The 24000-nt window shown below is 41.0% G+C and overlaps 2 protein-coding genes across 6 annotated transcripts in view; one reads left to right on the forward strand and one right to left on the reverse strand.

Moving 5' to 3' along the window:
* Nucleotides 1-3375, forward strand: part of wdr37 (WD repeat domain 37) — a 35645-nt gene extending 32270 nt beyond the window's left edge. For all 5 annotated transcript variants that reach the window (XM_047810759.1, XM_027159742.2, XM_027159741.2 and 2 more), the window contains 3 exons: nt 915-1049; nt 1169-1283; nt 1462-3375. In XM_047810759.1, coding sequence (XP_047666715.1) covers nt 915-1049; nt 1169-1283; nt 1462-1593 — 382 coding nt within the window. In that variant the 3' untranslated portion in view covers nt 1594-3375. The remainder of the gene's footprint in view (nt 1-914; nt 1050-1168; nt 1284-1461) is intronic.
* adarb2 (adenosine deaminase RNA specific B2 (inactive)) overlaps nt 1526-24000 on the reverse strand; it is a 224763-nt gene continuing 202288 nt past the window's right edge. Inside the window, exons 7-11 of the mRNA XM_047810758.1 lie at nt 21901-22075; nt 15939-16120; nt 10362-10543; nt 7651-8100; nt 1526-1650 (exon numbers count right to left, since the gene is read on the reverse strand). Of these exons, the coding sequence (XP_047666714.1) occupies nt 7924-8100; nt 10362-10543; nt 15939-16120; nt 21901-22075 (716 nt within the window). The 3' untranslated portion in view covers nt 1526-1650; nt 7651-7923. The remainder of the gene's footprint in view (nt 1651-7650; nt 8101-10361; nt 10544-15938; nt 16121-21900; nt 22076-24000) is intronic.

Consider the following 24000-nt stretch of genomic DNA (forward strand, 5'->3'; position numbering starts at 1 on the left):
CTTGGAGGACTGCATCCATACGTCTCAGCAATGACTCAAATAACTGAAAATAAAGAAATGATTAGAAACAAGTGTGTAAAAAAAAGAGAGAGAGAAAAAAGCTGTTAAAGAAAAATGTGTCATTGTTGATATGGGAAAATAAAGAAATGTTAGTTTAACATGTCTGCTGAAGGAGGTGTGGCCTCTGTGTGTATCAGTACCAGTGAAAGGGGGCGTGGCCTCTGTGTGTATCAGTACCAGTGAAGGAAGCGTGGCCTCTGTGTGTGTATCAGTACCAGTGAAGGGGGCGTGGCCTCTGTGTGTGTATCAGTACCAGTGAAGGGGGGTGTGGCCTGTGTGTGTATCAGTACCAGTTAAGGGGGGTGTGGCCTGTGTGTGTGTATCAGTACCAGTGAAGGGGGCATGGCCTCTGTGTGTGTATCAGTACCAGTGAAGGGGGGTGTGGCCTGTGTGTGTATCAGTACCAGTTAAGGGGGGTGTGGCCTGTGTGTGTGTATCAGTACCAGTGAAGGGGGCGTGGCCTCTGTGTGTGTATCAGTACCAGTGAAGGGGGGTGTGGCCTGTGTGTGTATCAGTACCAGTTAAGGGGGGTGTGGCCTGTGTGTGTGTATCAGTACCAGTGAAGGGGGCGTGGCCTCTGTGTGTGTATCAGTATTAGTGAAGGGGGCGTGGTCTCTGTATGTGTGTGTGTGTGTGTGTGTGTGTATATCAGTACCAGTGAAAGAGGTGTGGTCTCTGTGTGTGTGTGTGTGTGGGCGGGTGTGTGTATGTATTAATGAAGGGTGTCGTGGCCTCTGTGTGTGTATCAGTAAATGAGGCGTGGCCTCTGTGTGTGTATCTGAAGGAGGCGGGGCCTCTGTGTGTGTATCAGTGAAGGAGACATTCTGATGTGTGTGTGTTTGTGTGTGTTGCAGCACGGTGACATCAGCTGTGTTTACAGTGGGAGACAATGTGGTGTCTGGCAGCGATGATCGCACTGTCAAGGTGTGGGACCTGAAGAACATGAGGTCCCCAATAGCAACCATCCGCACAGATTCTGCTGTAAACAGGTAACACTGAGACGGTGTCAGAGCCGATGTGCTGAGTTTAGTATCAGGAAATGTTTGTAAGACGCTCATTTTGTTAAATATTCAGATTTCGTGTGACTTTCTTTCTTCCTGGTGTGTAGGATAAGTGTCTCAGCGAACCAGAGGATCATCGCCCTGCCACATGACAACAGACAGGTCCGGCTGTTTGATATGACCGGGGTTCGACTGGCCCGCCTCCCACGCAGCAACAGACAGGTGTGTGTGTGTGTTATTTGTGTAGCATAAATGCGTGTTTGTGTTTTATCCTGTTTTGAGGTATTTGTCAAGCATAAAAGTGTTTGTGAAGCATAACCGTGTGTTTATGTGCCTTGTGCTTTTCCTAACTCTGTTTGTTTGTGTGTGTGTGTGTGTGTGTGTGTGTGTGTGTGTCTAGGGTCATCGGCGCATGGTGTGCTGCTCAGTGTGGAACGAAGAGAACCAGGCGTGTAACTTGTTCACATGTGGCTTCGATCGGCAGGCCATCGGCTGGAACATCAACATTCCAGCACTGCTGCAGGACAAGTGAACACACACACACACACACACACACACACACACACACACACACACACACACACACACACTAATCCTTCATACCTACACAATGCTTGAGAAAGCACAGTAAAACCAAACATTGGTGTATTGATTTCTTGAACGCTGTGTGTGTGTGTGTGTCACCATGAACACACAACATGAACCACACACACTGCTAACATGACAATCACACACACTGTAACGCTGACTCACATCAGTCAGGTGGACCGTCGTCTAGTGAGTGTGAGAGATTTGCTTCAGTTCCTCCTTCAGGTATTCAGGTGGGTGATTTGGCAACATGCCAACCGGTGAACCATAAACAGCAGCATACAATTTTCCGCACAATTCCCGACATTCTAGTACAAGAGACTAAAATAAAATAAAATAAAATAAATGATAAAATCAATGTCACTCGGCTACGCTAAATCTGCCTAGCAACAGGAATCCGATTGGCCGACAACCTTTTAAACCTTTACTACCTGTTTTTTTTTGTTTGTTTGTTTGTTTCCGGGAAGATTTCAGAGTGATGATTAATACGACGAATACAAACGAGGCACGCTGTTAGAGGAAAATAATCAACGACAAGACGGCATGATGCAAACTTTATTATTGTCCTCTCACAGCATACGAGTGCTTTAATCTTCTTACACTGTTTCAGCAATGCGCTTTTTTAATTTATTTATATCCGTATTAAAGTTATCGTTTACGTTATATTCGACTCGATCAATCTCTCGGCCGATTTATTTATTTATTTATTTATTTTCATTTCTATTTTTTTTTTTAACTTTAATCAAATTAAAAAAAAAATGTCCACAGTTGAATTTTATGCCGTTTCACCCACCTGTTATTCACCTGAATGTCTCAAACACGTATGACAGTAAAGTCCTAGAAAATTCTGACAGTCCTTCGTTTTTCTCTCAAGGTTTAACGAAATCAAGAACGATATTTCTGATATAATAACATAACGTTGCTACATGCTACATGCTTCAAATCCTTGTTTTTAGCTTCCTCCCCGTTCCCAACTTTAGCTCTTGCGCAGTTAAGTCACACTTCAGCATTACGCTCTTTATTATCTTCTTCCTTTCCTGTGCTGGATGTACAGAGATTTTTATTGCACACAATCACAATGTTCTGTATGGAATAGTGCGCTCAAGTTAAACAGACATTCGGTGTAAAAAAAAAAAAGACGGACACACACACACACACACACACACACACACACACACTTTCTGTTAAAGAACAGTATTGCTTTATTCATTCTGCATGAAAAATCTCGCTGTCTGTCAGATCTAAAAATAAAACGCTGTTGTGATCGCTGTGTAATTTGATCTTCCGAAGTGAAAAATATCAAATGTGAACGTGTTAATGGCGTTTTTTTATGAATAGAGTTAAATGATGTATGTGTCATGTTTAATTTGGCACGATTCTTATCCCCTGTTGGACAGGAGGCTAAACATCGCGTTAGATCCAGTGTACTGATGTCTTATATAATGCTGTAGGACAAGAGCCGTCACCAGAGACTAAATTATTATTGATGTTGGACTAGACGTTTCACACACCATCGTGTGGATGTGCTCTGGACTTTGGAGCGCTTTCGTAAAACCCACCACACAACTATAGTGTATCTGAGACGTCTGAATAGAAACTATAATAATGTATAAATGCTGTGATGGTGGAAATGTGTATAGTGAACCTAGAGATAATGTGTTACATTCAAACACATCTGTACCACATGACTACAACATGTAAATAAACGTCATTGTCAGAAGGTGAACACTGTGTGACTTTCTCAGACTTTTGTGTTGCATTAAAACTGTTAAATGTACTCGATTACTGCTCGCAATTAAAGAGACCACGCCTCCTTCACTGGTACTGATACACACAGAGGCCACGCCTCCTTCACTGATACTGATACACACAGAGGCCACGCCCCCTTCACTGGTACTGATACACACAGAGGCCACACCTCCTTCACTGGTACTGATACACACAGAGGCCACACCCCCTTCACTGGTACTGATACACACAGAGGCCACACCTCCTTCACTGGTACTGATACACACAGAGGCCACACCCCCTTCACTGTTACTGGTACACACAGGCCACGCCTCCTTCACTGGTACTGGTACACACAGAGGCCATGCCCCCTTCACTGATACACACACACACACACACACACAGAGATCACGCCTCCTTCACTGGTACACACACACAGAGGCCACGCCCCTTCACTGATACTGATACACACAGAGGCCACACCTCCTTCACTGGTACTGATACACACAGAGGTCATGCCTCCTTCACTGATACACACACAGAGAGACCACGCCTCCTTCACTGATACTGACACACACACACAGAGACCACGCTCCCTTCACTGGTACCGACACACACAGAGATCACGCCCCCTTCATTGATACTGATGCACACAGGGAGACCACGCCCCATTCACTGATACTGATACACACACAGAGGTCACGCCCCCTTCACTGATACAAACACACACACACAGAGACCACGCCTCCTTCACTGATACTGATACACACACAGATGTCACGCCCCCTTCACTGATACAAACATACACACACATACAAACCTTCACTGATGAAGGTTGTATTCTTGATTCTGATTGGTCAGAAGGTTTTGATTAATTTTCATTATCATTCATTATTATTTTAATAGTAACATCTTTACTGGGACGCTCCACATACACAGAATGAAGTGTGTGAAATGTTTGATACGGTGAGTTTCTCATGGAAGGAGTCTCCAGTGTCAGTGTCATCCATGCCTCCTGGTTACGTGTCATGTGCCATGAGCTGCATTTTTGTTTTAATAGAATAATTTCAAGAGAAAGATAGTGTCACTATAAAAGGAGAAAATCAGTTGCTGATTTGAGTAATTGTTGTGGTGGAAGCAGGAAACAAACCACACACCCTTTAACCGCACACCATGAAGTGTTTTATTGCTTTTGTACCGTGTGCAGTTTTAACTTTCTTAATAAAAAATATAACTTTCTCATCAGCAGTCTGAAAATAAACATATGCATTTATTTCCCTCCGATTTTTACCTGATTTTTGTTCTTTCAAAAGTTTTGCTCGAGTCTATACTACGCTCAAACATCCAAACTTCTTCCTGTAAAAATCCTCAGACTGAAAATCTTCTGCCCACCAGGTTGACTATAATCTTAAAAGCAGAAACGTTCAAATCAGCGCCGGTGTTAAAGTAAAAACCGTTCACCGTATGTACGTTCGGTGGGTGTCGACATGAATATTCATCCAAGCAGCTCCACAACAGTTTAATCATCTGAACCTGCGTGAAGACACAAATGTTCCTTGAGTTTTTTTTTTTTATGCTTAGTTTATTCACATAAACATTCACTTTTAAGGTACAACTGAAGTGCAATGTACAGATCTTAGCAGCATAATAATTGCAGATTTAAATATACATTTTATTTTGACGCCTCGATATTTTTTTTTGTCATTTTTTTACCTCATTGTTTTTACAAAGTTTACAAAATATACAGAGAATATTACAATATTGCCGATCGGTCACATGCCTACTACTGACTTTCGTGATATTTTCGTTGACGAATCGTTGATATGGATGTAACCTGTGTAGGGGAATTAAGAGCAAAAGAAAAACAGACGATCGGATTGGACTTTCTGGAAAATCTGTGAGTAACGAAGGATAATAAAGGAGTGTGGATACAGCAGGGATGATGTGGATCATCGCTCGTTATCGTAGCTTCTACGTGGATTAGCACAAGGTTTTAAAAGACCGGGGAAGACCGTGATGGAGGACGAGACTCTCCATCCTAATCTACTGCATCAGCCTATTACGTATCAGTCTACAGTTAATCACAGATTCAGGATAATACACTGATATTGGGGGGGGCAAAGAGAAGTGATCATGCACAGCTCAGAGGGCTCATTTACAAATCCCAACACCCACAGGACTGAGGGTATGTTCGTAGCACCACCACTAGGTGTCGCTCTTACAGCTAGGACACGTTTAGAAACTCTGCTTCATACACTGAGAATCTCAAATCCAAACTTAAAATCTGAAATAGACAAGAAATCATCAGGCTTTCGTTTTTTATCAGACTCCAAAGGATGAAAGTAGAAATTAAATTTAATTAATTTAATTTTAATATTTGTTTTCTCTATTAGCTTATAAATAAATGATAAGAGCTGATCCCACCCACTTAGTTTGATTGACATGTGATCTTATGATCAAACAACTAATATATAAATGGATTTTTTTTACATCAATTCTTATATATTTCGATAGATCATCAATGACAAAAAGGTTCAATATAGCAAAGAAAATAGACATTTAATCATCTTTAAAAATTTTGTACACACAATGTGTGTTTTAATATTTGATGTTTTATAATAAAATTCTACAGTTCGAATGATAACACAAACCATTATTCTAAATTAGAAATAATACATTTTTAATATGTTGTAATTTTTTAAAACATAAAATATCATTTTATTTTATTCTATTCAGTTTTTTTCCACAAAATAAAATTGTTGGACTTGAAAAAACTCTATATAATAATTTTATAAATTTGATTTAATTTCCTTCATTTAATATGAAGCAGGAAATTCAGATTATTATTTTTTTTAAAAAGGTTATATTTATGCATTTCTTCTAACCTTAGACTAATTTTAGTATTTATTTATAGTTTTTCCCCTGCTTTTTTTTTCCCCTCTGATTTTAACATTTGAATTTTAGAATTGTATTTCTCATATGTTGATATTTTCCTCTGATAAGGACACATTTTTATTTTCAGTTTTATTTATCGTCTCTCAAAATGACACAGAGAATTGAGATTTGTAAGATCATATTTATGTCTTGTTATAAAAAAATCAGTATTTATTGATTCATTTGTTCCCAACGTTTATTAATTGATTTTAAGTTTTTAACGACTTGAATTTTAAAATTATTTTTAAAGATCTTTTTTTCTCCTGAATACATGAAATGGAACATTTTAGTATTAAACAACACCTCAGATTTATGTTTTATCATAATGATTTTATTTAACCTTAAATTGAGCCAGCTGCATAATTTAATTTTGAAGGTTTAGTTTTAAAATTAGTTTTAAAGGAGGATTTTTTAAAATCTTGTCCACCTTTGGTCCTCTGATATTGTGTGTCGCCTGATAAAAACACTGACCTCATGACTAGGTAGTAACAGCATTAAAAATAAATAAATAAATAAATAAATGAATAAAATATACGACTGTGTAGTAATAATAATTAAACCTCATGTGGCAAAAATATCATGTGGCAAAACCCCAGTGTGTAATAATAAAGGCTACAGCTATCCGCCTACATCTCTCTTCTCTTCTCAATGCCTGCTTTATTCTTCATGAATGGGGATTTGCCCAATAACAATAATCCCATACTGTATACTTCACACCAACAAATAGAATTTCTCCTCCACAGCGATCCTCTGTGTCCGATTCTCCCCTTTTCCCTTTCAGCGTGGGTCACCGCTCCTGTCGTGTGCCTTTAGTAAATACACAGTAATGCAACATAAATGAAAAGAGAAAAAAAACAAGGACATGTCATGAGCGGAGAGGTATTAAAGCGACGCGGTGTAGCAGCTCGAGCGCTCTGTACAGACCCGTCGTGCTTTAATGGCACCATTTATGTTAGCTTGTCACTATTTCCTCCACTCGTCTCTTTATATTCCCTGCGCTGCACACAAAAGGGCTTGAATTAACCTGTCGCTGCAATGTCAAACCACCCTCCTGCTCTTTTTTCTGTTGGAGGTGAGAGCAGGAGAGCTTGTGTGCTTGATGAAGGGGAAAAAAAAATAAGGTACGGTTTGTATATATGTGTGTGTGTGTGTGTGTGTGTGTGTGTGTGTGTGTGAGAGAGAGAGAGAGAGAGAGAGAGAGAGAGAGGAGGGGCACATCATTCTGACAGCGCCTTTAATTGGACGGTGTGCGAAGAACTCTACAGGGGCCGAGCATCCGGAAACAGGCCAGTGATGACAACATGGATGCTGCCTTTCACTTTGCCAAAGGTTAACACACCACACACACACACACACACACACACACACACACACACACACACACACACACACACACACACACACATTTAGTGGAGTGTGACAGCTGTAGGTGAATAGAGAAAGCGGACGAAGGAAGGTGAAAATGAAGAGTCGTTTCCGAAACCCTTTTTTTCTTTTCCTCCTCTTCACAATCAGGGATACCAAGTCTTCACATTTACGTTCATGTTCGTTCTCAATCTCTCGCTCTTTAGGTACAGCGAGGTATTTTGTCTGTGTCACTTTGTCACGTCGTTCACGGCGTCAGCAGGAAGTGCTCTTGTTCCGCCGGTTTTCGGACCCAGGTCCCTAACCCGGCTTCCCTCAGCGCTCGCACCCACTGGTCCTTCGCGGTCTGGTAGGATGCTGCCGCCTGCTTGGCCTCGCCGTACGTCAGCGGGTCGGTGCTCAAACCCGGAGCGCTCGCTGCCAGCTGCGGAAGAAAGAAGTTGAGTGAGAGTGAGAGAGCAAAACAAAAACGAATGAGCCGGCACAAAGCGGGAACTTCAACAGCTGTGTAATCTCCCCATTTAAATTTCACAAGCAATTGAACATTCTGTGAGATTTTTGGTGCATTTTCTTTGTCTCTCTCTCTCGCACACACGCACACACACAAACACACAGATAGGAGATAGAGAGGTGCAGCAGATGAAGAAGAGGCATGGAGAAAAGTAAAGTTTCTTGGGAGATTAGCGTGTGTGCTCGTGCGTCTCTCACTGTGCTCACCGAGCGTTTGCCATGGGAGGCTGCTCAAGTGCTTTTCACGATGATTACCAGCTCTACAGTCATTAGACTTTAACTGCCACCATTTGGTAGAGCAGCCGGAGCTCTTCTGTACACTTCCATGATGAGGCCGTGTGCTTTTCTGTTTTTCTCACAAAGTGAAACTCATTACAAACATCCTGACTTGTTTTCGGTAAAAACTCAGACTTCATACTGTTTCGGTTTAAGTTATGGTTAGAGATCATAAAAAATACCAAACCTCGAAACTTACGAGAGCGTTAACGTTAATCTCTCCTAAGGCGATATGTCGGAGACGACGGTGTGACGTTTAAGGGTTTAAAAACGACCAAAACTTTACAGAGTAAAAAAAAAAACATCACAGCAGACGTTTGGATTCGTTCCTAAGAACCAAGAAAAAAAGAGTTCAGAGATCAAGAGTTCACATCCTGTATAGAGAGATGGGTGGAAGGAATGAAAGGAGGAATGAAGAGTGGAAGGGAAGCAAAGAGAGGCGGGATGAACACCACTACCTCACACCCCATAACCCCCACTGACTGCTACCACACAACACACTGAGCACTTACTTGTCTTACTCTGTAAACACTGTATATTTTTTTCTTGTATATATTTCATACATTTCTATTATTTACAGTGGCAGCTTGGTGGACCTGGGATCTAAGTTACAACCTTCCGATCGGTAGCCCAACAACTTAACCACTAGGCTACCAGATGCCCTGTCTTTTAACTGTGCACATGACAATAAACCTCTTGAAGATGGATGGATGGATGGATGGATGGATGGAAGAATGGATGGATGGAAGGAAGGAAGGAAAGCAAGCAGGGAGGCTGGATGGAAGGAGGGAGGCTGGAAGGAAGGAAGGAAGGAAGGAAGGGAGGGAGGGAGGAAGGAAGGAAGGAAGGAAGGAAGGAAGGAAGAAAAAAGGAAGGAAGGAAGGAAGGAAGGAAGGAAGGAAGGAAGGAAGGAAGAAAAAAAGAAAGGAAGGAAGGAAGGAAGGAAGGAAGGAAGGAAAAAAAGAAAGGGAGGAAGGAAGGAAGGTAGGAAGGAAGGAAGGAAAAAAGAAAGGAAGGAAGGAAGGAAGGAAGGAAGGAAGGAAGGAAGGAAGGAAGGAAGGAAGGAAGGAAGGAAAAAAGAAAGGAAGGAAGGAAGGAAAAAAGAAAGGAAGGAAGGAAGGAAGGAAAGAAAAAAGAAAGGAAGGTAGGATGGTGGAAAGAAAGAAGGATGATGGAAAGAAGGGAGGAAGGGAACCAGTGAAAGAAAAGATAAGGGGTGGAAGGGAAACAATGAAAGGGGGGGGGTGAAGGAAGAAAGGAAGGAAGGAATTGTTATTATTATGGATTTTTTTCATTTATTTACTTATTAATCAATAATTATTATTTTATTTCCAATCTTCCATGATACATTGTGTGAGCCTCCAGTATGCAAATAACAACACTGGGAAAGGGGTGGGGCTATGGGGATGGGGGGGGGTAGGGGTGGGGCTATGGGGATGGGGGGTGGGGGTGGGCAGGACATTCTTTTTTTTTTTTTTACATATTCTTGTAGTCTTGTATTCTGTCTATAAAAAACAATATTTAAAAAAAGTCATTTTATTATTACATCATAAATATTCTATTTATTTTTCTTATATTTTTAAAATTCTGAATGATAATCTTTTCTGTTTGCTCTTCATCACCACCTGGAGCGGATAAATATTTTGCTGATGTTGCGTTCGCTCTCGTTACGTTTTGAATGAGTGAAGGACAAATACGGAGCTTTTGAAAATGAGATTTATGAAGCGTGCGACAGCGACGTAAAGAGTTTACTTTCTCTATTAAGGCTGACAGAATCTGCACATCTTCTTAGTTTCATAGTATCACTAAATATCAGCAGTGTGTGTGTGTGTGTGTGTGTGTGTGTGTGTGTGTGTGTGTGTGTGTGTGTGTGTGTGTGCGTGTTGGAGCAGCTCTTACTTTGCGGTAGACTCTGTTCCAGCGTGTGAAAAGTGCACGTTTACAGAGTCGTGATGGAGCTCCACAGTCTCTGCGTTTGCCCATGGAGGCGTTGATCACCTCCAGCTGCTCATCTCCTGCAGTCCAGTTCACACTCAAGCACGATGCCTTGAGCTGCTGCCAACACTCACTGCTGCTCAGACCTATTACACACACACACACACACACACACACACACACACACACACACACACACACACACACACACACACACACACACACAAACACACACAGTGATCAATCATCACACACAGTAGCAGAAGAAAGCTTGTACTATCATAAGTAGGACTTAATGCTCACCTAATACCACCAAGTGGACATTAATACACACTCAGGAAGCCCGAGCACATTCTCAGCTAAACAAAGGTCATGTTCCTAACAGATTTTCTCCATTAGTGTACTGTACGAATATCGACTTCACGCAGAAACACCATACGTCCTCAACCCCGGGGTCTCTTATTAGAGTTCTCAGGATTTTTTTTTTTACTACACGTATTTCTGCAGCAATTCATGAGGCTACTAATTTCATTTGGAGGAAAATTAGCTTCTCGTAGGAAAAAATTCACAGATTTTTAAAACATTAGACTGTTTTTTTAATGAGTACTATAATAATGTGACAATTTATTAGCACCACAGAGCATTTAATTTAATTTAACACACAATTTTGTCACTTAAACTCATTTGAATTAATTAGCATGCAAAAGATCTTTGCTTTTTCTTTGTGACTTACATTCTATACAACTGAGGTTTAAGGGCCTTGCTCAAGGTCCCAGCAGTAGCAGATTGGTGGATGTGGGATTTAGACTCACAACCTTCCAACACTAGGCTATCACATCCCACAGTTTATGTGAACATGACAAGCTGGAGTTTTTATCTTTATCTTATTACATTCAAGAAAGTAAAAAAAAAAAATGCCGGTGAAGGAACGACTGCGATTGCTATGATGGTGATAATTAAGTGAGAACAGGAATTAACTTAACATTAAATGTATAAAAAGTTTGATCTTTTTAAGGAAATACAACCGTGTTACTGCTGTACGAGAGGAATTAAAGACTTGTGCTGTTACAGGAAAATAATCGTGTGGGCAGGAACAGTAACGCTGCTGAATATCACACCATAATGTTGTTGATTATTTCTCTATAACAGCAGGTCCAAAAGTGAGTTATTGATGATATACTGAATCCTGTTTACTTACTATTGAGAGAGAGAGAGAGAGAGAGAGAGAGAGAGAGAGAGAGAGAGAGAGAGAGAGAGAGAGAGAGAGACCATAAGAACATGTATAGGGACAAAAAACGAGGCCGTGTTCTGAGAGGAGAAAGCGCATTAGAGCGCTATGCTAGCGAGACCGGCAACTCACTTAACCTGCTTAATTGCCATTGAGTGCTTGAGTGTTCCATTAGCTTAGTCTAATGTGGTGTCTGTGCGGTAAACATCAGTCGCAGCCACAAAAGACCTCTCTCAATCCTCAATCAAAACATATTTGCCACATCAATTAGCATAGCACTCATTCTGAGCACGAGCGCAGTTTGACCACACATTAGCGCCTGATAGCGATTTCTCAGCTCCGACCTGACAACGCTTTTCTTACACCGACACAAACCTGTGAAAATCTAGACGTGTTTGTGAGTATTCGACGTATTCCTGGTAGAAGCTGCTGACATGTATAACACGTTGTCTTGACGACTTGGTAGACTACAGGTTCTCGTGCCATATCTTGGTACTAAAGCTTTTTATCAAACGTTTGACGCTGTAAACCTCAGGCATCTCCTCGGGCATGCATTTCAATCAGAAAGCAAACAAGTCGAGAGAGGAGCGCACAATGTAATGCTGACAAACAGAACGAACGGGCGTGCTGGAGGAGGAATAATCTCCCACACTCTCTCTCTCTCTCCTTGCAAGTGTGAATTCAATTCTTTCTTTTCTCCACTCTACTACGAACAGTCGCAAAGAATCGTCTGCCACCAGGACAATGATCCTGTCTCTTATTGCTTTTTCCATGCAGTAATAGACTCACTCTGTGTCTGTGCCTTTCTTTCTTTCTTTCTTTCTTTCTTTCTTTCTTTCTTTCTTTCTTTCTTTCTTTCTTTCTTTCTGTTTGTCTGCCCCTTTTTTTCTTCCTCACTTCATTCATGCCTTCATGCCTCCTTTTGCTTCCCTCATTGACTCCCCTGTATTTGATTGTCTTCCTCTATGAAATCCTGATCAATTCCTCTGCTGCTCATCGTTCTGGGACTCGTCCTTAATGGCGACGAGCTCTGCTAACTGTTATTTCACTTTTATTGAGCTGACACAAGGAGGGCATGGTGGCTTAGTGGTTAGCACGTTCGCCTCACACCTCCAGGGTCGGGGGTTCGATTCCCTCCTCCACCTTGTGTGTGTGGAGTTTGCATGTTCTCCCCGTGCCTCAGGGGTTTCCTCCGGGTACTCCGGTTTCGTCCCCCGGACATGCATGGTAGGTTGATTGGCATCTCTGGCAACTCCTTAGTGTGTGAGTGAATGAGAGTGTGTGTGTGTGCCATGCGAAGAGTTGGCACTCCTTCCAGGGTGTATCCTGCCTCCTGCATCCTGCATCCTGAGATAGGCACAGGCTCCCCGTGACCCGAGAAATTCAGATAAGCAGTAGAAAATGAATGAATGAGCTGACGCACTTTGACCTCCACCCTCTTAACAGCAGATATCCAAAAATTGTGGTTTTATGGATACTAAATAACCTGAAAAGAAGTGTTTCCATGTAATAAATAATTTTTTTAATAAATAAGCCAACTACCTTCAAGAAAGCAAGGGTTATTCCCATCCTGAAGTAATCTGCTCTGCATCCATCAGACATCAGTAACTAGTTACCACTGCTATGCTGATGATACTCAACTTATCTTCTCTTTCCCACCCTCAGATACCACGGCTTTTGCTCGGATCTCAGCGTGTCTGTCAGACATATCATCCTGAATGACGGCTCATCGGCTGAAGCTCTTTTGTATATCCTGCATGTACAGTTCAATTTTCAGTTGCAATGTATGTAACATTTTTAATAGACCTTGCATTTATTTTCTACCGCTTATCCGAACTCTCGGGTCACGGGGAGCCTGTGCCTATCAGAGGCGTCATCGGGCATCAAGGCAGGATACACCCTGGACGGAGTGCCAACCCATCACAGGGCACACACACACTCTCATTCACTCACACACTCCGGACAATTTTCCAGAGATGCCAATCAACCTACCATGCATGTCTTTGGACCGGGGGAGGAAACCGGAGTACCCGGAGGAAACCCCCGAGGCACGGGGAGAGCATGCAAACTCCACACACACAAGGCGGAGGTGGGAATCGAACCCGCAACACTGGAGATGTGAGGCGAATGTGTTAACCACTAAGCCACCGTGCCCCCCAGATGATTTTCAAATTTGTTTTGTAAATTGTTGTAAACAAAAGCTATATATAATTTTCCATGTACACAAACATTACATATTTATATTGTATATTTCTTCCAGACTGAGCAGTAATGTCAGTGTCACACAGCAGAAAGCGCAGCACACGTGTGACCCGTTTCTGAAGGACAGGCTCATTGATTAAGTGAAGAAGCGATTTGCTCGGTGGTGATAATAGCTCTGCTTTGCTCCTGGAGACCTCTGTTCTTTATGACAGCGGGGCTTAAAATAACCAGGCCATTCCCCCCCCCAACAACAGAGGCAACACAATGGAGGAAGAGCTCATCAAATCCCATGAAAAGGCTGAAGCGGAGGTGCAAAGTGCAAACTCCTCCTCTCCAGCTGATAAGCCATGTGATTAGATTGATTAAGGGGAAGAAGGACGGAGCCGATAGCACAGTTCGGTGACGTGGGTCAGCATGTGTGTGTGTGTGTGTGTGAGTGTGTGTGTGTGTGTGTGTGTGTGTTTTGTTGGTTTAACTGGGAAAGGTCACGGTTCTGTCCATTAATCCTCTTAAATTCTTCTCCTTCCTGAATCTACTTCTGAACATAGATTTGTGAACGAGAAACCGGACACTGTAAACTCTTCTTAAAGATAAATAAATAAATAAATAAATAAATCTGCTCATTATTAGACTTAGATGATATGGAGTGTATGCTCAGCTTTGAAATCAGAGCCAAAAATATTGGCACCCTTTATTAAAATACGTAATATTAATGACAGAAGAAGAATTCTGACATTTTATTACACCTCAGCACTGCTGATTTTTTGATGGTTAATGTTAGAACTAGTTTTTTGCTGTAGTTTCATTCATGCAGAAATAAATCTTGTAAAAGATCGAAAGGTTTCTTTCTCATATGGTCTCAGGGAGTTTTTCCTTTTCAACTATGTGTCTTGACTACTCATTTACTTTAGTTTATTCTTGTAGCACTTTTAGCAATGGACGCTGTCTGAAAGCAGCTTAACAGAAGTATAAAAATATACAATAAAATGTTAAAAAAAGTTTCAAATTAAATTAATGTTTACCCCAATGAGCAAACCTGAGGCGACGGTGGTGAGGAAAAACTCCCTGAGTCGATATGAGGAAGAAATATCGACTCGTCTCTATTGCTAAGCGTGCTATATAAATAAAATTAAACTAAAGTAAACTTAGAAGAAGAAACGTTATCGTTTCTATGGTAACGGCTTATTCACAGGGACACATAGGATGGACGCTTTACATACTGTAATCTAAAAAATAATAATGAACCGATTTTTAAAAGAAGTTTGTAATTTTTGATTTCTCAGTAAGATTACAAGTTGTATTGATATTTTTATTATAATTTTTTAATAAAATTAAGAGGGGAAAAATCTGATTGTGGTGAGTTAAGGACTGTTAATAGCTGCTGTAATGATACTAACAGTAGCTCAAGCATTTTGTGAAGGTTTAACTACAATAAATGTATATAGAAACAGATGGATAAAAATGATGACGTCAATGATTAATACATTTGTTAAAAATCACAATAGCTAGTAAACTGTAGTTCGAATGAACTCTGACGTAGGAAATCAGAACTACGCCTTTTTCCGATTTCCTTTTTCTTTTGTCTTTTTCATGTACGAGATAAATTTTAACTTATGAGTTACGAGTTTAAATCTAACACTGCATTAGATTTGATTTTACACCCAAACACCACAGGATAATCTGAAAAAAAAAAAGTGAGGCAAGTGATAACTGGCTAATCAACACCCCAGAAAGGTAGCAATTACGCACAGGTGGAAAGTTGTGACCTGTGAAGCTGCAACCTGAGATGAATCTGCTTACGGTATGGAGAGGGTGTTGAAAAAAAAATCTATTAGAAGGAGGGTGAGGGTATATCTGTGTAAATTTAAAACAAACAAAAAAAAAAGCTTTGTTATGGCATTGACGTCTTGCAGATTAGCATATGCCTAGCATGATGATATCTGGGAATAACTGAGGAGCTGTGAATCATCATACAGGTTTAACTGAGGTGTTCTGGAGCAGGAAGGGCCTTCCACTAAGTATTAAAGTGTGTGTGTGTGTGTGTGTGTGTGTGTGTGTGTGTGTGTGTGTGTGTGTGTGTGTGTGTGTGTGTGTGTGTGTGCTTTTCATACTGCTGAGTAGCGGCTGGTTACGACGGTAGCAGGCAGGTAGTGAGCCGAGACGCTCCATCCTCTGGCTGAGTGTTCTGGAGAGGTGACCGGTGTGTGTCACACTGCCAACAGTCACACTGTACAGATACACCGGCTCAACAAAGTGACTCAGCAGCGCCCCCTGGAGGCCGAGCACATTCCATCTAAGAGACAGTAAGGGAGAGAGAGAGAGAGAGAGAGAGAGAGAGAGAGAGAGAGAGAGAGAGAGAGAGAGAGAAAATAATACATGTTTTCATTAAAATCTTAGCTTTGACTTTTGTCTTCTTTTTTTGTTCTTCGGTAGCAACAGCACTAAAAAATAGTTTTTTAGGGTTTTCCGCTTTTCGTTTGTTTTTATACAGCTGACATGCTATTTGTACTTGTATACTATTATTCAATGCTAGTTCTCACCAGCTCCTGCTAGCAAACATATTTATTGTATATAAACCACACAACTTCTAGAATAGTATAGAAGCCTTTATTCTGTCACATACACATTACACCACAGTGAAATTCTTTCTTTGGGTACCCAAAGTTTGGGGTCAGAGCACAGGGCCAGCCATGATACAGCGCCCCTGGAGCAGAGAGGGTTAAGAGCCTTTCTCAGAATTTGTTCTCTGCATTTAACCCATCTAAAGTGCACACACACAGCAGTGAACACACGCACACACCATGAACACACACCCGGAGCCATTTATGCTGCGGCACCCGGGGAGCAGTTGGGGGGTTCAGTGCCTTGCTCAAGGGCACCTCAGTCGTGGTATTGCCGGTCCAACACTCGAACCCACAACCTTAAGGTTAGGAGTCAGACTCTCTAACCATTAGGCCACGACTTCCCCAAACCACATGAAGCACCACTGCCCTACTAGTTATACTGTATTTCTTAATGCTGAATAGTACATAGATAGTATATACGTAGTTAACAGTAAATCACAATAACACAGTTAGTGATACATTAACTTGCTTGATGAAACATATTAACGTTAAACTAGCTGAGCAAATTGACCAAGCTAGCTTTGTGCTTCATGTTAAGGCAAAGAGAAAAAAAAACGAAAAGTTTCAGCAGCAGATTTTCAGATTCTTCAAGTTGAGTAATAATTATCGTATTGTACAGTAAACTATTCAGGCCACAAGCTTGAATCTTGAAGGTCACAGCCTCACATACAGTAGTTATGGTTATGCTTCTGATGCATAAACAAACCCACAAAAGAATAAGCTTTGATCTGTAAAATAACAGATTTACGGTAAGTCTTTTTGACAAAACCTAAAAAAAAAGATAAACACAGATTATTAAATACACCTCACTGTACCAGGCTCTCATGTGGAAAGAGGTGATAATGTGCACAGCCATAATGTATGTTAATGTAACACACACACACACACACACACACACACACACACACACACACACACACACACACACACACACACAAACACACACACCTGTCACAGTGTGTATTATCTTCATTACTGTGAAACCCATATTAGCATAACATACACAGCGTACAGGTTGAATTAGCATATGTTGACTTGCACAAAAAGGCAGCGTCACCTGCTCAGGGAACGAGAGCCAAGAGCGAACGAAGTGCAATTAGATCCAACATTCTGAGCATCATTTATAATAAGGTGATAAATTACACATTATGGCCTTCATTTCAACCTGAAAGCATTAATAACCACTATACCGCTGTGTTCTCGAATCTGATTGGTCAGAAGGTGTCGATTAATCACAGGTATGTTTTGAAAGAGCTCGTACGAATTTCTAATATGATCGACTTCACGCTAGTTAAAGCACCTTAAAAGATTAAGGATTTTATAAAAATTCTTTTAATAGATGTTATAAACCTTCTCACTTTGTGAAATAAATATATAATTACACAGGATTTGTTTGTATCCTAATAATCATAATCTAATCTGCTTACAAAAGAGACACTCACAGACACACACGATGCTTCTGTTTTTTTCCTCCATTGATCTTTTGCTTTAATTAATACCTTTTTTAAATTGTGACAGTAATTATTACCATCACCTTTCTCACAGCTCTGTTTAGCTCTAATAATAAGCCAATCTAGCAGTTGGCTCCCTGAGCAGTCAATTAACACTGACTGCTTTTTTTTTCTAGGAAGTGAACAATAAGTTCCCGGGCGTAGTTCAGTGAACATCTGATCACGTCTGGAGAACCTCTCTCACACCTATGTGTGCTGGAAGAGGTGGAGATCGTGCTTTTTATTCTCTCTTTCTCCCTGCTATGTGACTTTGAGTGGAGAACTGATTTAGCCTTGCGATATCTATTTGCCCAGGATGCAATGCTGTGAATTAGAAACATCTTTTAATCTCATGCAAGAAAAGACAGCCATCTGGCTTGTGTATGAACTTAAACGAGGGACGAGGGGGGTCTTTCTCTCTCTCTCTCTCTCTCTCTCTCTCTCTCTCTCTCTCTCTCTCTCTCTCACTCTCTCTCCCCTTCACTTTGAAGCCATTACATTAATGCATTCATCTACATAAATCTCTGAATGCGATACAAAGCATCATATTCATTGCCAAACCATTTTAGGCCTTCAATTAAAATCGTCATTGTTTTAATTAAACATCCACTCCACTCAATCAGCTCCCTATATATTACTGGGACTGGAAAAAAATTAAAAATTAAAATAATAATCACGTCAACAGCCGTGAACGCATCTCTTTTTATTTCCTCACTGCTAAAGATCATGAATTGATTACATTAGCTAAAATGAACGATGTCCAGTTCGGAAGCATAAACGTCACCTCACTTCCTGTTCTGATCTCCATAATGCCATTGACCCGCTATACCAGAATGCCTCGTTCTTCTAAACAAGACGGCAGAAATATTCACTGAGAAAGACAAAAAGTGATATTTTTCTTTACTTTTTCTTTTTTTTTTGGTAATTGCTTATTAAGAGCATGTGGTAGCCTAGTGGTTAAGGTGTTGGACCACTGATCGGAAGGTCATGAGTTCGAATCCTAGGGCAAGGTACCCTGAGCACCCTTAACCCTCAATTGCTCAGTTGGATAAATGTAAGTCACTCTGAATAAGGCAAGAAGGCAAAATCTAAATCCATAAACAGACATTAGGTCAGGTGATGGACGATCCGGCTATGACAAGCTACGTGGAAAAACACAGGAACTGAGAAACATGAACAATGATCTAAACCTGTAAGCGATTCAGTGATTTGTGTGGGCAAACTGGAGGGAATATTTTGCACCATAAAATAGACATGCTAAAATACACTAATCAGACTGAAATCTAGAGAGACTAATCATAATTCATTAGATCAGCAACGTGTAATTAAAAGGGACGGAGACACAACAGGAACCCCGCAGCGCTACGGCTATCGAGAGGGAAATACGTGACGACTCACGTTGCACCATCACGTCACTAATCCGTTTCCTAGAACAGCACATCCTAAAGTGTTATTTTTCTTAATCGCCTCAAACCAAAATATGATCGGCTCATATACCCTCCCGATTGTGCTGCATTTCTTACACAAGTTAAACCATCAACTCAATATTTTTTAAACGACATCAAATTACGTGATTATTTTATACGCGACAATCCGAGAATCTAAAACAAACTGCGTTGCGTTGGATAATTTCTTTAAGAATGATGTATAGATAAGGTGCTTGACACCGCAGCTGGGTTCTTCTAGGCTTAAAGACCTTTAAGAAGCCTAACATCAACAATGACAAACAGAGGGAAGCTGATGGTCATAATTAAATCAAGCATATGGTAATAAATGCAAACACAGCTGCGAGTGTACGTGTGTGTACTGTGTGAGATTCTCACATTCGCCGAGTTTGCAGAAAGGGTGTGAACATGTGAGATGAATGAGAGAGAGAGAGAGAGAGAGAGAGAGAGAGAGAGAGTATGTAAGAAAGAGAGACAGTACTGACTACTGACAGTATAAGCAACAAGGAGGGTCTAAGTCAGGGACGGGAAGAGCAGAGAGAGATGAGAGAGTAGAAGCGAGAGAGAGAGAGATAGAAAGGGGCAGATAAAGGAGAGGATGATAATGAGAGAGGGAGGAGTAGCGCGCGAGTAGCGCGGAAGGAGAGAGCGCGATCAGCGGGACGCAAAAACGCCAGCGGAAGGCGGGCGTCGCGCCGCGGCGCGCGAGGCGCGCGTCGCGCGCGCGCGCGCGCCGCGCGCCGCGCGCGCGCGCTCACACACACACACACACACACACAAAATAAAAAAAAAAAAAAAAAAAAAAAAAAAAAAAAGAGAGAGAGTAGAAGAGAGAGAAAGAGAGTAGAGGAGAGAGAGAGGGAGAGGAAGAAAAAAGAGAGGAAGGGGAGAGCAGAGAGGAGGGGAGAGAGAGAGAGAGAGGAGAGAGATGCAGAGAGAGAGAGAGATAGAGAGAGAGAGAGGAAGGGGAGAGAGGTCTCCCTCTCTCACTTTTCTCTCTCTTTCTCTGTCTGTCTGTCTTTAGGGAGCAGAATATAGCAGGAAGCCCAGGAGAATTCAGATTAAAGCAGGACATATCCACTACAAGAGCTAATTACAGCAGGATTATTCACTGTGTGGTCGCTCCTCAGAAGACGAGCGGTCATTAAACGACAGCGCTTCTGACCTGCGGGCTGCCACTCTGTACTTAAAGACAAATATCATGTCAACCTTTCGTCCCTCATTAAAAGACGGCAAGAAGAAGAGGGCTGTTGAAAGAGAGCTAACACACCTCATAAAAAGTAATCCTCTAATAAAGATAAACCATAAATCAATGTGTGTGCACGTGTCCAGGGACGTGTCTCCGAGTCCTCTCGCATCCACGCTGTGTGGAATCTCACAAGGACATTTACTACTGTATGTATATGTACTATATGTATACATGCAGAACACGAGCCCATAAGCAACGTTAACTCACATGCAAAGAATTGAAATTTTGAAAATCACATAAAAATTGAGAAATGAACTGAAATCACACATGAAAAAAAAAATTTTTATGGAATTGATAGACCTTGGTAATATGATTAGTTTTTGGGAAAGATGGTGATCAGTGATTAGTTTTTTGGGAATGATGATCAGAGATTGTTTTTGGGAATGATGGTGATTAGTGATTAGTTTTTGGGAATGATGGTGATTAGTGATTAGTTTTTGGGAATGATGGTGATTAGTGATTAGTTTTTGGGAATGATGGTGATTAGTGATTAGTTTTTGGGAATGATAGTGATAACTAATTAGTATTTTGGGAATGATGATCAGAGCTTTTTAGTTTTTTGGGAACAATGGTGATTAGGGATTCGTTTTTGGAAATGATGGTGATAACTAATTGATGGAGTGATGGACATTAGTGATAGACATTAGTAATGGACATTAGTGATAGACAATAGTAATGGACATTAGTGATAGACAATAGTAATGGACATTAGTGATAGACATTAGTGTCGGACATTAGTGTTGGACATTAGTGTTGGACATTAGTGATAGACATTAGTAATGGACATTAGTGATGGACATTAGTGATGGACATTAGTGATGGACATTAGTGATAGACATTAGTAATGGACATTAGTGATAGACAGTGTTGGACATTAGTGTTGGACATTAGTAATGGGCATTAGTGATAGACATTAGTAATGGACATTAGTGATAGACAGTGTTGGACATTAGTAATGGGCATTAGTGATAGACATTAGTAATGGACATTAGTGATAGACATTAGTAATGGACATTAGTGATGGACATTAGTAATGGACATTAGTGATGGACATTAGCGATGGACATTAGTGATATACATTGTTAATTGGACACTAGTGATATTCATTAGAGAGGACACTGATGTGCCTTGAGTTTGTTTTGTCGTGTCACTAGTTCATATCCTGTATAGTTCTGGACAGTCCAAATGACACTCTGCCTCAAGCAAACATATTTATGCGGTTCTAAGTTTAGGAAGTGTGTGTTAAGCGTCGATGCCGTACACACCTGGCTATCTTGTCTGTGCAGGACATTGTGACGAGTCTCTCGCCCTGCATGACTCCGTCCCACGTTTGGATGGCTGATCTGCACCTGACGGGCAGTGTGCCTTCCCCTGACTCGATCTTACTCCGCAGATGACTGTGGAACTTCTTCACCACTGGTCTGCTGCTTTGTACTGAGACTGAATAAAAACAACAGCAACACCACCACACAACATGAACACTGTACATAGAATTGCAGTTAACACAGAGGCAGTAAATTCCAGCACTGCATTCTGGCATCTTGTTGATGATCTCGATTAGATGATAAGAATGATGCTAGTTAGTAATTGATTGTTAGAAACAATGGTAAACTGTGATTGGTTGATGGGAATGATGGGAATCAGTGATTGGAAGGTGTTAATGATGGTGATCAGTGGCTTTTGGAAATGATGGAGAACTATGGTGACCAGTTGGGTATAATGTTGTTAAAGGCAGGGTCTCCGATTTTTGAGAAATGCTTCAGAAAACTGATTTGAGCCGAATAATAAACAAAAATCAATACAAATGTGTAGCCAATGAGCATAAAGGGGCGGGGCTTGTCAATATGGGCGGAGAGAGTGTTCAGTGCGCATGTGTGACAGCAGAAAGAGGTTTTAACATTGACATGGAGGATAAAAACAAAGAAAGAAATCGAAGAAAGGCTTACGATAAGGTAAGAAGTAGGACGTGTTAATATAGGATCAGCTTTCCAGCGCTGGAGAGAACTGAAGGAGCAGGAAGTTGGCCACATATTCACAGGTTGGAGTTTCCCGAGTCAATAACTCCTGAGCTAAACGCTGTTACTACACAAATAACACCTCTTTTCTATCGTAGTAATGTAGAGAGGCAGCTACAACCGCGTTTTGTGTAGTAACAGCGTTTAGCTCAGGAGTTATTGACTCGGGAAACTCCGACCTGTGAATACGTGGCCGACTTTACTCAAGACGCCGAGACGCTTTTTTCCTTCTCGATAGGTGAGTAACGTTGGTTTTGCTTTGTTACACAGAACTAATATATGCCTTTGTCCTTTACATGATTATGCTTGTGTGTCATTTTTGCTTATTTGTTTATCTGCAATCATATTGTTTTTCCCTTCAGCTATGATAAAGACACATTTCTTTCCATTAGTTGCCTGGGTTACGTATGTATGTGTGGGCGGAGCTATCGATACAGGGGTGGGACCCATTTGGGTTAGGGGCGTGTTTGTTTTGGTGATTTCAAATGTCAACATTGGCTTTCAAACAACGGAGACCCTGTCTTTAAGTGATTAGTTTTTGTGAATAATAGTGATCAGTGATTATGTAATACACATAATACATACTGATATGCAAATGATCAGGCAGATTCAAGGAACATGTAAATTAGTCAATGGCTATTTTAATCTTGCATTAGCTCATTTCCTTTCACTTATGTGTACTATCATGCTCATGAAGATTCAGATATCTCAGTGTACTTCTGTTCATCACTTTGTATAACAGCATCTGCTACAGGCTTTAAATATAAAGAGCAGTTAAGAGGTTAAGCTTTTTGTTCTAGTGCCCTTCAATGACTCTGATATTCTTGAGCTCAGCACTCGTAACCTCCCTCTTGCACCCAATCCGTCCCTCATTTTAGCTTTAAACAGATGATATCATCTATTATACCTTTTAGAAAGCGGTTTAATCAAATCTAAGCTCTTGTGTGTCTGCAAAGATTTTACGATACTCTCTGACCCGTGTGTGCAGATCAGCACACTGGGATCTAACAGATCCCAGAAAAAAAAATAATCAGAAACCATTTCCTCAAAGCTACATAACGAGAGCACGGTGCTAAGCTCAGATTCTCTCTCTCTCTCTCTCTCTCTCTCTCTCTCTCTCTCTCTCTCTCTCTCTCTCTCTCTCTCTGTGGCCTTTTAGAGACTGAGTCTTTAAATGCTTTAATGACCGAATGTGAGAAATTCAAAGCTTTTCCCTTAGAATGTTCCTCCACTCTGATGATTAAGCCGCTGCAGATGGTCAATAAAAACAACCCCACATGACCGACATAACGAGGCACTGGTGCAGAAGCTAAACACAGTGATCTCTCTCGAAGATGATGCGTGATAAAT

Source organism: Tachysurus fulvidraco, chromosome 3 (assembly GCF_022655615.1).
Source record: "Tachysurus fulvidraco isolate hzauxx_2018 chromosome 3, HZAU_PFXX_2.0, whole genome shotgun sequence".
NCBI classification, from domain to species: domain Eukaryota; kingdom Metazoa; phylum Chordata; class Actinopteri; order Siluriformes; family Bagridae; genus Tachysurus; species Tachysurus fulvidraco.